Below are 17,285 nucleotides of genomic sequence, written 5' to 3'. Positions count from 1 at the left end.
ATGAAATCCTCTGAGGATTACAGGTAAATCAGTGTGTTCATTGCTAATAGGTTTCTGGTAGCGCCGGTCCTATCTACCTGTCCCACTGTTTAAAGAAAAGCAGTCCCAACCGGCTTGTGGATCGAGGGTAGCTGCTTGTAATTCTGCTCCTTCAAATCAGGTTGCTATCTGAACGCTGCAGTGTAAATATCAGGAAACAGGGGGGCTTCCGCACGTTGTAGGGATTCGCCATTGCTATACATCCGTTTCCTTTCCGCATCCAAATATTTTCTCAGTTATTGCAATGGTTTTTTCTCTAGGATTCTTCTGCGTTTTTTCCACATATCCTTCTGTTACATATTGCACGTTGGACTTCTGATTGACAACTGAAAGATAAACACACATTCAGTACTGATTTTGTAAAGGGGCGCGTGTGTACCTGCTTGAAATACAAATTAATTAGTGTTATAGAACAATAAAAGATGGCGTGCATTCCTACAAATTGTTAGGGCATCCGTCGCAGCAGAGACGGGGATGCATGATGTGATCTAATGCAGGTTACACGATACTCAAGGCACTAGTTTGTACTAGAAGTGGTTTAAATATTTCATATTTCAAAATATTTGAAAAAGAAGGAAAGTTTTGAAAATATTTTGACAATAACCACCAGCCCCCCTTCTCTTTTCATACCGTTTAGGTGCTGCAATAAACCCATGTTGAAAGACCTCGGCAAAGCTCCCTCATTCTTGCCACCTGGGCTTATTCACCTGCCGAAAGCTGCCTTTGTTTAGAGAGAAGTCTAAGTGTGGAGCAGAAATAACCCAGTTGAGGAGGCTGACAGACCTCCCTCCATCTGTAGTCACTGGCTGAAGACAGGACTGATGAAGCACTGATGTTTTGGAGGTGGTGAGATCAGGTAAGAGCCATTCAGGATACTTTAACAATAGTAGCATTCCTGGTACATAGCACGCATATTGTTTTTAATAGTGTCTCAGTAGCTTCTATTTAGAAACTAGATAAACCCATGGTGATTATGCAGTCTAACCTATCAAATAAAAAGCAATGATTTTCATTTTGTACAGTTCTGCGTCACTCTTACTGAAGCTATAGTATCTGTGGTGGACCTCCAGGTATGGAAGGTTCAGGTTTAGAATATTCAGGTTTAAACCATGCAATTTTCAAATATCCCTGTATATTAAGATCGACTGCAATCTGCTCTGGCTGTGGTCAGTAGCAATGCTCTAACGGGAATTAGTTTATGTTGGTTAAAGCTTTTACCGTGTCCGTTCTTCTCGTGGCCTGGACTGTCTTCATTAGATTTGGATTTATAACTCTCCAGTGTCTGTTCTGAAACATCATTTTCTGTGCAGAAAACAAACGTAATTAAGATGTTGAGTTTTTTCCATGACTCTTCCTCGCTCTCTGCCTTGAGCGTAAGAATCCCGAGAGACTAGTTATAAAATGGGGGTTCAATCATCCTGACCATCTAAGAGATATGCTCAAGACAACAATTTTGTTGGCTTTTGTGGCACCTCGTGTCAGTCGAAGCGTGGCCCGAGGCCGTCAGTTACATGGACTCGTCAGCAGTTGTTTGCAACAAGTCATGGTCACTTTTTATGGGAGAAGGACAATTAATCGGTGGCTGGAGGAGCCACGTCTTGTCTCTGCTGAAGAAGCTCCTCAGCTTTCCAGCCCCTCTGAATAAAGCAGCGTCAGCAGTTGCTCGAACATGGCTGTCACCCACCTCTCTTCCACACTCCGTGAGCTTTTTTCAGCTTCCTCATAAAAAGCAGGACAATGATGAGCAGCACGAAAATCAGAGCAGCCACCAGGATCGGCAGCAGGAGATTCTTCTCTTTCTTGTTGATGCCTTCGGACTTCAGATCTTGCTCTGTAAAAGAGGCAGGCGTATGTTTGTGGTGTTAAATAGCTTCCTGTGAGTCTCTGGTAATTAAGGCAAGAACGATAGATAGATCCTGGACCAGGCTAGATGAACATGGTGGGAGTGCACAAGTCACTTTATTGGACATGATTAAAATTTTTTCTACTTATATTAACGAGAAAAACTGATTGACTCATGCCCTGGTACAACAAACAGTAAAATTTAGCTTTTTTTCCTAGATGGTAAAAGCGGTTGTGTTTCTGTGTTCTCTCCCCAAGATTGCAAGCGTTACCCACGTAATTACCATTACGCGGTCAGAGAGAACCAGCTTGGCGTAAGAAAGCTCATTGCGTAGTTGGAAGCTGTCATTAAAGAGTTCGTACCGAAGGTGATGACGGAAATCGCAGATACGTTTTCACTTGGCAGTGGGGTTTCTGTCCTGGAAAGTTCATTTTCTGTGACATTGCCATTGGGTGCTGTTTCAGTCCCTGGAGGAATGCAAAGGAGAACAGTATTTTTTCTGAAGGGTAAAGGCATGGTTAAGAAATGCATATTCTCCCTTCCTTAACGCTGTATTTTGTTTTAATCTGAAGGCCACCTAAGCTTTACAAACAGAAAATCCTCAGAGTCTCGTACACATTGTTGAACTCAGCGGTTCCCATTTATAGTCAAATTAAAACAAAGCTGAGCTTTGACTTTTTGGTCATTTTGGCGCTTTCCCTGTCCTTCAGTTTGCTTCTCTGGCTTGCAAAACCAGGAATGAGCATGTGTCCTTTTCCTTAAAGCAGATTTTAAAAAAAAATTTTTTTTTTTTTTTTGGTATTCTTATCCCTGACTACTCTTTTCCTGCCTTCACAGCTCACAGTGGTGCAGTCACCCGGTGTGAGAATCCCCATCCTTTGCCACCCCCACGCCACATCTGATGATGTAAGGTCGTACCGTTGGGGATGCGATAACTTGACAAACCAGCCAGTCCTTCCTTTCCTGCTGCAGCTGACGTCACTTCGGACCCTGCGCAAACAGAGAGGTGAGCTCCGACTTTCTTACACTCACAGACAACATACCTGTATAACGAACACTGATTTGTAAAATTAACATTGCAACGCGTGCTGTGTCTACCAAAAATTTCCATTCGTAAGAGATTTTCTTCCTTATCGGTTCTGTAAGCACATCTAGTGAAAGTGCTGGTGAAAGACTCAGGCTCTCTCCCATGTATGTTTATCAACATCCGTATGAATTGTTTATCAGGATGTTGCCATTCCGTGATGTTTGTAGTCACCGATGTAGCACTTTTAAACAAATAGAAACAAAGAGTTCCTGTATTTCTAAACCGGCCAACTGATTTTTCTCTGCATGGCCTGAGCGGGTGTGTGCGCAAACCTCGGCGGGTTTTGGTCAAAAAAAAGTGGACCTCTTCATTCTGCTGGAAACACCTCCTCAGTTCACTAACCGCAACCGTTGTTGCACAGTGCCACCTAGTGCAACCATCCAGAGAGAAATCCCAACCCCGGGGCTCACGGCCACGCAGCGATAGTGGCCGGGTCTGGCTGCTGCTGCTAACGTTCATGATGTTCTGCATCCAACCAGAGAGGCTTTGGCTGCTTTCATGGCTCTGAAAGCGAGGGCTCCCTGCACAAGCAAGAAATGCTCTGGTTTGTGTTACACGTTTGTTTGTAATGTGGAGCGTAACGCTGTTCTCGGTAAGCATTTCTGTCCTGGTTTGGTAAATCCGTGTAACTAAGGCCAAACTTGCAAGGACATGTGACATTGGGTTGGAGGCTTTGCTGGGTTGGCGTTGACTGGTAGCTACTGGATCCTGTGGTATTGCAGAAGGGCTAGTTGGTTGTTTGGTTACTAAAGGAAACCCCCCCCAAACCCAAGACGGAGATCAGAAGAAACATTTTGATCTGATTGAACTGATCCATGAAAAATGAAACCTGCCCTGGTGTGCTCTGTGCTCTGTGGGTCCTCTGTCTGATCGGTGGCTAGACTTACAGTCCTACCCTCCCGCCTCCAGCTTCCTTGTCCTCTGAATATATTTAACGCTATGAAATGAGGAAAAAAAAATGAAAGCGAAACCCTTACCAGTATGTTGTGGGTAATTCGGAGTGGAGGCGATGCTGCCGTTCAGATCTGGCTCTGCTGTGGTCACTGGGGGGAAAAAAACCAAGTCGGTTCTGAAGGCCAAGCAAAATGTCCCTCAGTGCTGATGGCAACTGCTCTTCTGCAGCCCTAGCTCTAGGTAAAGGAACTGGATGGCATTTTTTGCGATAGATGCTGTGTTTATCTGACCTGTGCATTAATTAAAAAAATGCCGAGCAGTTAATGCCTACCTGTAGATTGCTCGTTCTCGGAGACACCGGTAGCCACCTCTCGCACAGCTGGCGCAGGATTTGGTTTTGTCACTGAAAAAAAACCCAACAGCAGTACAACTTTCAGAGCACTTCGTAAGCATTTGTTGAATCAAGCAATCTATGGGTGAACAAAGGTAAGAATAATTAATCCATCCAAAAGATGAGTAACTAGGCAGAAGGCAAACTCTACTCCTAGAATTAGTAGACAAGCAGCGTCAGTGTTAATTTACAATATTTACTCCCTGCTAGCTTTCCAAGTGGATGTGTCTAAAAAGCAGAAGGCATGGGAAGCTCACAGCATTTTGAGAACATAAACTTGGAGTTATCTTTAAAGCTGTAGGATAAACATCACCTGAATTCTAGCAGCAGCATAGGGCAACTGATCTGTTTGGGCTGCTGTAGCTTAATGTTTAATGAATTTTAAAGTAGTTAAGAAGCAGAAAAAAGCCCCCAAATCTTAGTTGGGAGTTCTTCTTTTGCCCCAAGTAGCCCTCTCATTTAAAAAATAGATCCCACATATGGGGCAGTAGACTATGGGCTTCAGCTTTGCCTGTGTGTCTGCATAACTCACTGTTTCAGAGTGGTAAAATGGGATAGCCACGGCTGAAGGAGCCTGCGGTACCTGTCCTAGGGAGGTCCTCAAACTGGAAAGAGGCCGTCAACTTCTCTTCTCTTAGTGCTTGGTGGCGAACGATGCAACTGGCTGTTGAATTGGGCCTGTAAGCGAGGACGGTCAGCCTGCTGGTTGTGGTCCATTTCTTCCCATCAGCTTCTAACTTGTGCTTAGTGTCACCTATACACCCATTGGAAGAAAACATTTAAGTGCTTTCTAGTCAAGAGCAATTTAATGGAAAAGCTTCCAGGCGCAATCTGCATTACTTTGCTGTGCTAAAGCAGCACCTGATTACCGTGCAGGAGTGGTTCGTTGTGTAAATGGATTGCATGGGAGCCCGAAGGCAGCGAGGTCACGTTTTCTCCCTCAGCAGCTGTTGAAGCGCAGACCTCGCTGCACCTCCTGCGCTCGCCCCAAAGCCTCTGCTTGGTTTCATGACTCACGCGGGGAAATTCCCCCACAGCGCCCTGCGGCGAAATGTCCAAACACCCACGTTTGGTCCTTACTGAACGGAATAAATTGCTTTGCTGTGTGCCACAGCCACGCATGGCCCACGGTGGGGAGCCTCGGGGCAAGAACCTCCTGTTTTCTGGCACAACCGAGACCTAGAAAAGTTGTGATCCTGCTATGTGATATCCAAGGGCATTGAATTTGTGTCTTAATAGCTATGGATGTGTTACCCCGAACAAAAATAAGTTATGTGGTATGTGTGCATATTGATAAATATGCACAATAAATATTGATGTGCAACATTTACATTTGTAATAAATAAACATACGACTCTATGAAATCCTGTGCAAGTCCTCTATCATCCTTACAATGCAGGCTTGACTGTCCCCCTTTTGCAGCTGGGGAAGTTAAACACAAAGATTAATTGCCTTGCCATAATGAATTAGAGAGAGCCGTGTAACTTGTCTGATGTAGTTCCTAGTCCTGTAGGTAATACTGACTTCTACTCGTTGGTACGACACAGAAAAATAAAGATGTATTTCATGTGACACAGAGACATGTTTGGATAGCTTTGGTGGAGAGGGAGGTGGTTTTAGATGTTTACCTGAAATGCCCATGGTGGCACAATAATTTCTACTGTCTGCTTATAATGTAAAGGTTCTCTGGAAACAAAGTGATGCTTTCTCTTAATCTGCTACCCTTAGTAACACCTTTATTTCTTAAATGGCAGAAATTCCTTGCTTCCAAATTAGCCTTTACAGATAACTTGCTGTATCACATAGACCAGATTTTCTCAACGCTCTTTTCCATCCCCAGCAGGGTCACGTAAGAGCTCAAAAGGATTTCAGAGTGGTTTTGCTAGGAAGGAAATAATCTTTGTCAGCAACAGCTCAGTAATTACAGCTGGTTCGCCCCTGCTGAGCACTGAGGTGCTGCCAGTAATTAAGATGTATTATCTATTTTCTGATTAGTATAAATATTTGCAGCAAGTGATTAAAGCTGAGAATGGAAGGGGGAGAAAGGAGTGTTAGTCAAAAGACGGTCACCTTCAAAAAAGGAAAAGTGCATGCAGAAAGTTTGAGAAACACTGAATTAGGACAGTTACATTTTCCTTTCCATCTTTTTAATTCGTGCCTGCCACAAGCAGGCACGTGGTGAAATCAGCACCTCTTCATGCAAATATTCCTTTTTCTGAAAATCAGCCACAGATGAAACCAAGCAAGCAGACACAACGCAGGCCCTGCGGTGCTTAATTACATTCCCAGGTGCCCGTGGGGGTGGAAATTTGGGTAGTTCTCACTGGTATGGCTTGCTCTGATGGCTGACTGGGTTAGTGCTACAAAGGCAAGGAGGAGACAGAGGTAAGAGTAGTTTTCTGTAAAATAAGCAGAGAAATGCATGGTTGGCTTTATGTGCTGTGGGAGGTGTTCAGTTGTGTGTTGTGATGTTATGAATAACATACTTTATCAGGCCAGGTCTGAGGTCATTTTAAGTTTAAGGAAACCCTAGTTTTTAGAAGAACGCTTGGAAAAATGTATATAGAAACACAGAGGTGATGTATTGCTTCCCTGAGTTCCTAACTTTGCAGCTGTCACGTGCAGCCCGCCTCTTCCCAAAAACACACTGGGTTTTGGAACCTGCTTTTCCAAGCTCCAGAGCACCTTTCCCCCTGCAGTCGTGGCCAGCTCTCTGCCCTGCCTTTCCTGCGGCTCGCTTCCCCGAGTGCGAGTCCTTGAAGCATAGGGTTTTATGCGGTTCCATTAATGCCTGTCTGTCTGGCAGCCTGGATATTTTTATTTTTATTTTTTTTTCTTTAGTCTTGATTTCTAGCTCTACTCAAGCCAGCATGCTTCTCTGTTGTTTTCTAGAGCTCTTGGTTCAAAAAAGCCATCTTGAGGGGGGGCCCTGAAGATTACAGGCTAAGCTTTGAATACGTTGCTTGATGATACAAAATACAAGTAAGAGCTTGCTAATACGTGAAAGAAAATACATTTGCATCTATGGGTATTTTCCTCACACTTTGATACGGATGTGCATTTCCTCTGCACTGTGCTACAGTTGCAGCTAATAAACTGGTTATTATTAGAACGAGGCCTTCAAAGCAGCTAATTATATAGTTAAAGCGAGCTACGCGGTGACGCTGTTCCTCCTGCCGTGCGTCCACGTGGACGCGTGCAGACCTGCTCGGCAAAGCTGAGGAGAAAAATTCCCTACCGGTTACAACGTGGAAATAGTTATAATGGATTTGTTAACTGACTTTATACTTGGGCTGTGAAAATTGTGCCTGCAGAGTTTTGCTTTCATTTTTGGGTTGTTTTTTGTGTTTGTGTTTGTTTTTTTTTTTCCCCCCAGTGGAGTTTCACTCCAGGCTCTCAAGAGATTTTGGTTGCAAGCGTTGTTGTTCTGCGCTGAATGTGTGCAAAGCAGATGAGCCCTCTGCCTTGCACAAACACTGGAATTTAGCGCTGACTTTTCTCGAAACCTGCCCCATGGGGGTCAGCTTGCACTAAATGAGTGGGGGATGAGTGGTAGTCCCAGCTGATGTGTTACAGAAGGTGTTTCACCCTCCAGCATTTTTGACTGTGCCCAAGGCTGATAAGAAGAACCTGTTGGTAATCAATCCCTGGTCCTTTAACGCTTACCGGAGAGCTCTATTCCGTTGTCCAACAGCCAGGTAATCTGGGGCTGTGGTTTACATCCCTGGGTATGGCATGACAGCGTTATGCTTCTTCCTGTGTCTCGGGATACTTCCAGTACTGGATCGGAAGGAGCAGCTGCAGCAAGAGGGTTTAGACTCGGTTACAGCACATCTTTCTGCTCAGTTTTACGAACGGCTGTGTTATTGCGGGGGGATGACAGGATTATGTTGTGCTAAGCACTGTACAATTGCATGCAAAAATGCAGGTCTGGAGGTGAGAAGCTGGCTTTGTTGTTCTGCTCCTCTGGAGCAAAGCAGGGGAAGGAACTTACCTAACACCTTGACGGTCTTGTTCTTGCTTTTGAACGGCATGCCGTAGTAGAAGCATTTATATACGCCTTCATCACGCACCGTTACGTTAGACAGTCGGATGGCTAATTCATCCTTTGAATAATGGATAAGTTTGTACCTCTGATCTCTTAAAGCTGTAAGGAAAATAAAACCCAGCATGCTATACGTGTTGGTACATAAGAGGAAGACAGATAAGCAAAGCAATAATGAATGAGGATAGTTTTCTTTTATCACTTTTTTTTTTTTTTAATTCATCATCGCTTGATGTAAGGGAGCAGTTCTAACACAAAGCATTCCCGGCTGGTGCTGTGCCAGCGAGGAGGCAGCGGGAAACTGAAGAAAGGGGCGGGGGGGGTGTCTGTGCTGCCAGCGAGGAAAATTACATGTTTTTTCTCGCTTTTATTTTCAGGGGGTCTTATTCTGAAGTTCCCAGGTATTATAGCAATTTGGGTTCTTTAAGTGTCTAGATGGATAATTACAAGCAAACATTGGGGTGTGAGGAAATGATACGTGGTGAGAAAAGTATTATGACCTTTGAACGTAGAGCACAGATGCATGAACTGAGAACCTTTCCCTTCCCCATTCCCCAAGCCTTTATTTGGCCTTGAAAAAATCACTTCCCCTCTTTGGGTGTGTTTTGTGATGTATAAATGAATGCTATGGCCAGCACACGCCTCTTTATTAATTGCTTATTAATTGGCTGGTTTGCTTCTCCTGTCCTTGTCTAATTACCTTGATTTTTAATGAGACCATCTCCTGGGATATCTGTACTCTGCTGTACAGTCCCCTTTCTCTCTCTTGACTTTCTAGTCTTTGCTTCATTCCTCCTTCTGGGTGACCCATGGGAGTCCTTGGGGTCAGGCCAGCAAGTCACATGGACTTTTCCCGCAATCGCAGCACAGAAAGTGTAACTTTCTGCCCTTAAATTGAACTGAAACTGGGGATGTGTATCAGCCATTAGGGAGAAAAAGACCTCAAAAACTATCTTTTTAATTTTTTTTTTTAGGTGGGGTCTTGTAAAAAGTTGGGAGTTGGGAGAAAATTGCAGCAGTACTATAATTTATGAAATTATTAAATATTATTTTGAAATCACCATGATGTAAGACTTGTAGCTAGCTCGTCATATTTTTAGCTACAGTGAGACTGGAGGGAACTGATTCACAAAGTGGTTTATCGGAGAAGCAATGTGACAGATTCTCAGAGGTGATTCAGAATACAAAATGAAAATGTCCGTGCGCAGTGTAAAGTTTGATTTCTCCCTAAACGAGGACCGTTTTCTTTTGTATTCCAAAAGGGAAATATTCAGCCTGACTTATCCGAGGATCCAAATGGTTTGCAAACGCTAGTCCTTGTGGGTGTTAATATCATGCGACTTGCTGAAGGATAATCATGGGATGTTGAAAGTACGGGTTGAATCCTCAGGTGATTTAAGACAGATAGACTGTTTTGTTCACCCTGGGCAGAGTCTGCTCCTATAGATACAAGTGGATATGTTCTTTCCCTAACCACCTTATATTGCTGTGTCAACTCAGCAAAACTTTAAGCGTCAAAAGGGCTAGAGCCATTAAAAGATGGAGATATTTAAAACTGGATATGGGCAGAATAAAATGTCTTGGTCCAAAATTGTTTGAATAGAAAGAGTTTGTGTTTGTAGCCAGGGTCATAGAGAACTTGCATAAATGAAGGAATTCTTGCTACTCTCGCCTACCTCTACGGTGTAAAATACTGAGAACATATGTGTATGCCAAAAATAGAGATAACTGATGGAGAAGTGATTTCCTCTTAGGTCTTGCAGTTCTTGGGTGCACGATTGGACTAATAGACTGCAACAGGGGAGAGGAACCCCTGCCATAGCCTGCTGTGGTTTTTGGAAGCCTGGATGTCAAAGCAGTGCAAGGTGGGCTGCAATAGCCCTGTTTCCCATATTGATTAGCTGTCAGTGGCTCAGCACTGAGGGTTTTTGGATCCCATTTGAACCTAATGGTTCATATGCATTATGCTGAGAGTACAGAACTTGGGATTCTGGATTCCACAGGAAACAGTTCCTAATACTTAAATGTGCGAGTCATTTAAAATTGCTAATGAACACTCATCCCACTTGCTCTTCTAAGTGAGTAAATAGGAGCAACAGTTACTCATGACATTTTCCATTTAGAAATATTGGCAATACTTGTGGGAAATACGAGTAGGCTGGTTTGATGGGGGGTGGCAAGACCTGGTGGCTGGGATTTCCAGAGCTACCAAAGAGGACCCTCGGTTCCTGGCCACTTTCAGTGGGAATCGGGTACTCAATGTCATTTGGATAATCTTCAGTCATTATTATCAATAAAGCCTAAAGGTTTTAACAAGCAGGGATGCTGACTAGGTACTGTACAAATGAGGAAGACCGAGACAGTCCTCATCTTGGAGACCTGTCAAATTTGAACCAACAAGAGGAGAGATAAGGACAGAGAGACAGGTATAGGGAGTGGAAGGGAACATAAGATTTCTAACTTTGGCTTTGTCAGCACGTATTAGAAAACACTGCTGGTTTTCTAAAAATTTCCTCTTGATGCACTATGTCAAATTCCCTGATGAGCAGAAGAGTACCCAGGGCTTTCACGCACATCCGCTCCTGTCTCTCTCGTAAGGCAAGAGTGGGTTTTTGTGCTAATCTCTTAGGTGCTGGCGGTGGCTAAAAAGCTAAAAGCTCTAGTGCCAGACCACTCTTGTGGGGGTTTCCATTTCATCAGTTTCCTGCCAGAAAGGGGCCGAATGTGAAACCATCTCGAGTGGTTGGGTAGCAAGTGAGTCAGACTGGCCATGGGTGGGAGTGGAGAAGCCCACTTCTGAGTGACCCTCCAGCCCCACGTGGAAAGTGCTGCATTCAGTTTTCACACTTACCCCGATGGGCGTTGAGAAAAATGGCAAACCCGTGAGGGTTTAACCACTGCCGGGCAGAACCTTTGTCACTGCTGAGGGTGCAGCGGAGATTTAGGTCCTCTCCTTCCTTTAGAATTACGGTTTCACTGCCAGCTCCTGGAAAATCCCCTGCCAGAGATGGGGGGAGGGGGGAAACCCAAGTATTAAAACGTGACATGAAGTAAAGTGACAATGTTTCGCACAGAGTAATATGTCAATTTTCTTTTTTATTTTCAAGGGTGTAAAGGTTTTTCTACATGAGGAAACTTGCCAGTGTGGTTGTACTAATATAAATCACAGGCTTTAGATAGGTCATCACAGTCACTGGGTAAGACTTGTACTAACAGTTGTGGACTTGTACTAACAGTTGTGATCTTTACCTGCTAGCACAACCAGACTTAGTTATTAAATGTTATTCCACAAGAGTCAACAAAGAATTGATAGCAGACCCATTTAATGCACGTTCCCCCTTCTATGTTAACACAAACATTAATTTTCATTATTCCATGTTCCATTCCTGATTTGCAAGTGTGTGCGACTGAGCAGTGAATGATCAGCACCTCTGAAAAATGAGGCTTTTTTTATTCGAAAATGTAATGCTGCAGCTGCTTTGAACTGGCTTTGAAACTTCTTTTGTAGGCAGGATCCACAAACGTGGCCTGGCACAGGTTACTAAAATGAAATTTTATTCTCTCTCCTCCCAGTTCATTTTATAGATGGGCAGTAAAGTGTGTTTTTTCTCTCCAGACATTCTAGGATATATAATACACTTTGTGAAAATATTTGATGGCCTGGAATGAATTGCCATCTCCAGAAAAAAGCACGCCCCGGAGAAATTACTAAGAGTAGTGCCTGGGTCAGAGTTAAGTAAATAGGCAGTAAGAGGGTTTTATTTTTCATTCCTGTTTTGTGTGTTTTGATTTTATTTCCCGGGTAGCTGTCTGCTCCGAGTTCCTACTGCATACATGAGCACTGCAGTTTGGGGAAATGAATCTTTCTGGGCTTCAGGAAAGCTTTTCATTTTCTTACAAACATTTTAAAATACACCAGAAATGAAGCTATCGTAGGGCGTTCTTGCTGTACCTGATGTTTCCCACTAAAATCAGAGGGAGGACTCGTCTCCCCTTAGGCAATAGTTTCCCATGGGGACCTGTTGCCGTGTCTCACCCTTGCGTTAGCACACCCGACGCTTCCTGGGCCAGAGGCGGCATGGAAAAACGGTCAGCGATGCAGCTTGTGACTTCACAAATAACAAACGTACCGCAGACCTTTCATCTTTCGTCACTACCTAATCTTTGGAGTCTATAAGCTTGCAGAAGAGATTTCCTTGTAATATCTCAGTATTTTTACTTCCCAATTTGTAAGTATGATGTATGTTGCTTTAGCTAAGGAGACCCTGTGCAGTACGGATGTGCTGCCTGTCCTCACCGCGCAGGGCTGGGTTCTGAATCGCCGTACGCTGCTGAAGTCCTGCTGACCTCAGAGCGGCCATAAGCGATTTACCATCACGTATGGCACATCAGCGCCTTTGGCTTACGTTTCCTCGAGATCCCGCCTCCGTTTCCCAGAGCTAGAGTCTCAGCTGCTTTCTCGGGGCTTGTGCCACGTCGGGCCATTTGCAGAGGAGCAGCAGAAAAGGAAAAGCTCCTTGCACGGGTTCCACTTGTGAAGACCAGTGTCAGGAGGTGCATGTTGTTAAGGCAGCAGAGAGGGCCTTGTCTGTGGTTTTCCATGGGGCCCTTCTGCGTTTTTTCATAGCGATGGTTTCCTGTTGCTAACAGCAGCGTGGGGTCTTTCAAGTCGCACCTTTTGAGGTGAGAGCAGCGAGACTGAACACGAAAAGGTGGGGGTGTTGCTTGCTTTTCTAAACCAGAAGAAAGCAGCCCCAAGAACAGAGCATATATGTAATTTCCATGAGAGACCACGGCTTCATTCAGACCATGACTCACAGGACAAATTTCTTTCCTTGTACAGGGGGCAGTTTGACGTGGCTGTGGTCTTCGAGCCACCGTAGCACGCTGCGGTACAGTCACTGGGGTGTGGGAGGTGCTCCCGTGCCAGCTCCGGAGGATGGTGGCTGTTGTACCGTGTGGATCCCAGGTGCCCTGGCTACCTGGAATAATTAGTCTGGCATCAAGCACGGCGATGTATCCGCCTTCTTGCCAAGACAGGGCAACAATTTCTTGCTAGAAATTGCGGGATGCAACTGAGCAGAATGGCTCATGCCTCTGGTTGCTGTTATTTTAGCCATCAGAAAGCGCACAGAGAACTTGTTGCGGTGATAATGCGCTCAATGCATCATTTCAGAGTTATCTTTAAAACCGTAGCCTATAGAGACGTCCTGTTTAGTAAGTCAGTTTTGACCTCTGGCTGCAGACCTGTGAGTGGGAGTGCAAATGAATTCTGATGGCCAAGAGCAGCTAGCAGCTGTCAGCGGGTACAAATTCATCATGCAGAAGTCTGGCAATATTGGGGGGAAAAGGGGTCGTACACTGAAACAGAGGGAAAGCCGCTCATTTGGAGCGAGTCTAAAGGGCACTGCAAGTGCTAGTTCAGCAAGGATACAACTGACTGGCCTGGCTTCTGGTAAACACAATCAATGGTAATAAAACATCCTAAGCATATAGTATAACAGAAAGTTTTGTCGCTGTTTGGACACCGAGCATTGACGTGGCCTCTGCTAACACCACCTTTGTGTGTGAGAGTATTAACGAAGCGTCAGCAATAGCCCTGCTACGGTTTCTGCTCCAGCATTTGTTAAGGAGGGAGAGGGACTGTTGCTTCGGCCAGCAGCAGGCTCGTGCGTGCATTCCTCCCGCAAAGATCGGGAGTGAAGCCTGCGAGAAACCTGAGCTGTAGATAGCTGTCTTGCTGCCTTCCAGGCTTAAATCTTTGCCTGTTTGACATGGTCAAATATGAACCTCATATGCTCTCCTGTGTATGAAAAAGGAGATTAGCAAAGTAGGTATAAGCTACATCCTCTAGTAGGAGTAAGGAGATTGAGCATTTAAGGTGCTTTTCATTCTCAAAATACTTTGCAAGTGCTTTCTAAGTTACTCTGACTTCTTATATTAGCCTCTTTTTACACAATACATGAGCAAAGGCATACACAGATATCCAAGCCATGGAAAGTAAGCAGTGATCTGCTGTCCAGATTTTAAGGGAGAATCTTTCGATTTCCCAGCTCCAGCATGCCGCCAGCTGCTAGGAGGTAAATTGGTCTCACCGATACCGGGTTTAGGAGTCAGCTGGAATGCAGCACCGACATGCTTTGGAAATTGGGTGACAATACAGCATTGTCCACAAGAAAACAACAACAGCAGCAAAGCTGCCTTGTGCGTGGTGTGCTGAAGCTCTGGAAATCGAGTTCTCCAAGCTGGACTGCTTGCAAGGGGGAGATCGTGCAAGGCAACGCGTATCGCTTACCTTGCATCAGGAACAGAGCTGCGATGTGTAGCACCCTGGTGAAAGTCATGTTGTGGTGTGGGGTGCAGGCGGTCTGTGCTGACTTCCTCTCCCTGCCGGGGCTGCTGTGCAGCCGGTCCCTTTTCAGCACTGGGGGAGCAGATTTACCATGACTTCATCACTGCCGGGGTCTCTGCCTCCTTTCCTTCTCTCTGCTGTTCCACTCTTCCCCCACCTCGTGTTTCCTATGTGTTGGTGACTGCTGAGAAACCAGTGACCTCACAGGTGCCTAAAATGAAACTGGTGGGTGACAGGACTTGGGGGCACTCCACTTCACACCCCCTCCAGCTCTGTCTCGCTCAGTGTCTGTGTGGGGGGAGATGTACATGGAGGAGGAAGCGGGTAAAGGTTAAGAGAAACGTGGACCCTGGGGACCTGGGCTAACCCCGCCAGGGACCCCTGCTGCAGTGATCCTATGGGTGCACTGTGCCAGATTTAATTCCCCAAGATGAGGAGGCACCCAGGCAGGCAGAGCTTATTTGGTGGACACCGCTGTAGTGCAGTAACCGGCAAGTTTGCTTGAAAACCCAGCTGTGTAATTTAAATTCCTGGAAAAATAACCTTGCGTCACTCTGGATCTTGTGCCGCCACGTGCGCAGCAGGCTTGCTTTGCTCTGCTTGCGAGGATCCTGGCAAAACAAATAATGAGAGAAAGGCGTGTGGTTTGTGGCTCTCCGGGGAACGGAGAGTATTGGTGAGGAGGTTGTGAAAGGTTCGCTGAGCACCGAAGCGCAGGGCGGAGGGATGACTACATCAAGGAGGTCCCAGAGGACCGGTGGCAGAATCTGGGTTTCTCGTGTCCCCTTGCAGGTCTGATTATTTCAGGAGTGATCTGGGGCATAGCAAAGCTTTTTGTGTCTCCTGGCTGTGTGATGCCCAGTAACATCACGAGATTTATCCAAGCCCGTTGTAGGCAGAGCCTCTTCTCACGATGTAGCCACGGGTGCTGATTTCCAAAAAGGCTTTGGCAGATCCTCTTCTGGCATTTCTCTGCAACTGCCCGACACTTAGTGCGAATGACTAATACTGTCAAAATGAGCTGACTTTAATAAGATAAGAAATATGGTTTAAAAACCACATGCATTTGCAGCACATAGGTTTAAGTGAACTGGACAAAATGGTTAATTATAAATACATTATGCATTTCACTTCTAATTTATTAGAACCTGCTTCCATTAAACTTTCAGGTGCATGCATGTGCGTCATTCTATTAGTGTATATTTGATTGATAAAAGCTATGGCTTTTATGTTAATCATAATATAATCAGTTTTACTGGAAAACAGCGCCATAAAGTTTAATGTAGACGGTTTGAAAGGAAGGTCTCACTGGCTGATAAAACTACTGCTGGATTAAAAAATCCAGACCAAGAAAGAAGATATGTGTTGTGAAGGTAGGCATTGCTTTGGTTTGAAAGTTGTGCTTTCAGTCCCGCGCATCTAAACCTGACAGTAAAAGCCATCAAGCAGTAGAGACACTGAAGCCACCTGCCTCCAACCCAGAGGGAAAACTCCACGGAAAACCAGACTTGAGATGGTTTTGTGCCATCTGCTGTCTAACAAATGAACTTCATCTTCAGTGGAGGGAAGGAAAACGTAGCTCAAATTGCCCTTTCCCCTTGATGTCTCCGAGGCTTGCGCCCCATCCGGGTGGGCATCCCGAACTGGGATGTGGTGAGGGCAGCGCTGCGACCCAAACTGGGAAAGAGCCCCGACGCCCTGGTTGTTTCAGGATCCCCACGCAGCCGCTCTCCAGGCGTGTGCCCAGTGCTGGCGTCGTTCTGACCTGCGTCTTGCTGGAGCCACTGAAAAGACTTGCTCAAGGTGCAGCCCAGCAATGCACGGACCCCTCTGAAGGGGCACTTCACCAAAGGTCTGTGTCAGAATATTTGCTCCGGCAAAGTCCGACACATTTCAGAGGAAAATTTAAATAGGAAGGGCAAGGTGTTGGGTGCGTGGCATCTTTATTAAATCATCTCCGAGACGTTTTTGTCTGACTTCCGAGAAATCCATTTAATGTCATAAGCAAATTAAAATGCAGTGGTTGTTTTAACAGTTGTTAGCACTTGAAACTGAGATTAAAAACAACCAACCAACCCCCCCCCCCCAAAATAAAAAAATACAGATGTCACAGGTAATTACAGCTATTTTTGGCAATACAATTATTGGGGTTTTTTTAAACAGCAAACATTTTTCTCAAATAAATACAATCTGCTTACACTAAAAACATATTAAACAGAATGATACAACAGGTTTAAAATGACAAAAAAAAAAAAAAGTATCCATTGATAACATCAAGTTTTAAGAGATGTCCACAGAGAGAAACTTCAGAAAATACATTTTAATGGGAAGTAATAGAAAGGAACTGGCTGTGTATTTTCTGTTATGTAGCATGTATGGTTCATGAATATTCCCCAGGGAACAAGTATTTGAGAAAGTGGTGAGAAGTAAGTAGTGATTTAGAGTGTGTGCAACCAATCACACTTACTGCTTAATTTATTTTTTTCATTCATTCGCCATTTTAAGCATGTCTGCTACCGCCGTCATTTCACACGTATTTTTAAAGTTCAAATAATATCCCCTACGCTTAGGCTCTCTTTAAAAAAAAAACAAACATCTCAAAACCCACAAACCCAACCTGTTAAGGCTTCCTCT

At 44.8% G+C, this 17,285-nt stretch overlaps 1 protein-coding gene across 1 annotated transcript; it reads right to left on the bottom strand.

Moving 5' to 3' along the window:
* On the bottom strand, positions 1 to 14,692 carry CRTAM (cytotoxic and regulatory T cell molecule). Its single transcript, XM_010305133.2, has 12 exons — positions 14,595 to 14,692; positions 11,151 to 11,297; positions 8,249 to 8,401; positions 7,921 to 8,052; positions 4,838 to 5,008; positions 4,195 to 4,266; positions 3,947 to 4,012; positions 2,801 to 2,872; positions 2,245 to 2,349; positions 1,724 to 1,870; positions 1,258 to 1,341; positions 1 to 365 (listed from the first exon to the last, which is right to left on the bottom strand). The coding sequence occupies exons 1-12, from the start codon at positions 14,641 to 14,643 to the stop codon at positions 235 to 237; spliced, it is 1,329 nt and encodes a 442-aa protein (XP_010303435.1). The 5' UTR covers positions 14,644 to 14,692; the 3' UTR covers positions 1 to 234.
* Positions 14,693 to 17,285: the final 2,593 nt, after the last annotated feature.

This window comes from Balearica regulorum, chromosome 23, assembly GCF_011004875.1.
Source record: "Balearica regulorum gibbericeps isolate bBalReg1 chromosome 23, bBalReg1.pri, whole genome shotgun sequence".
Classification (NCBI taxonomy): domain Eukaryota; kingdom Metazoa; phylum Chordata; class Aves; order Gruiformes; family Gruidae; genus Balearica; species Balearica regulorum.
This window is presented reverse-complemented; position numbering and strand designations above follow the sequence as displayed.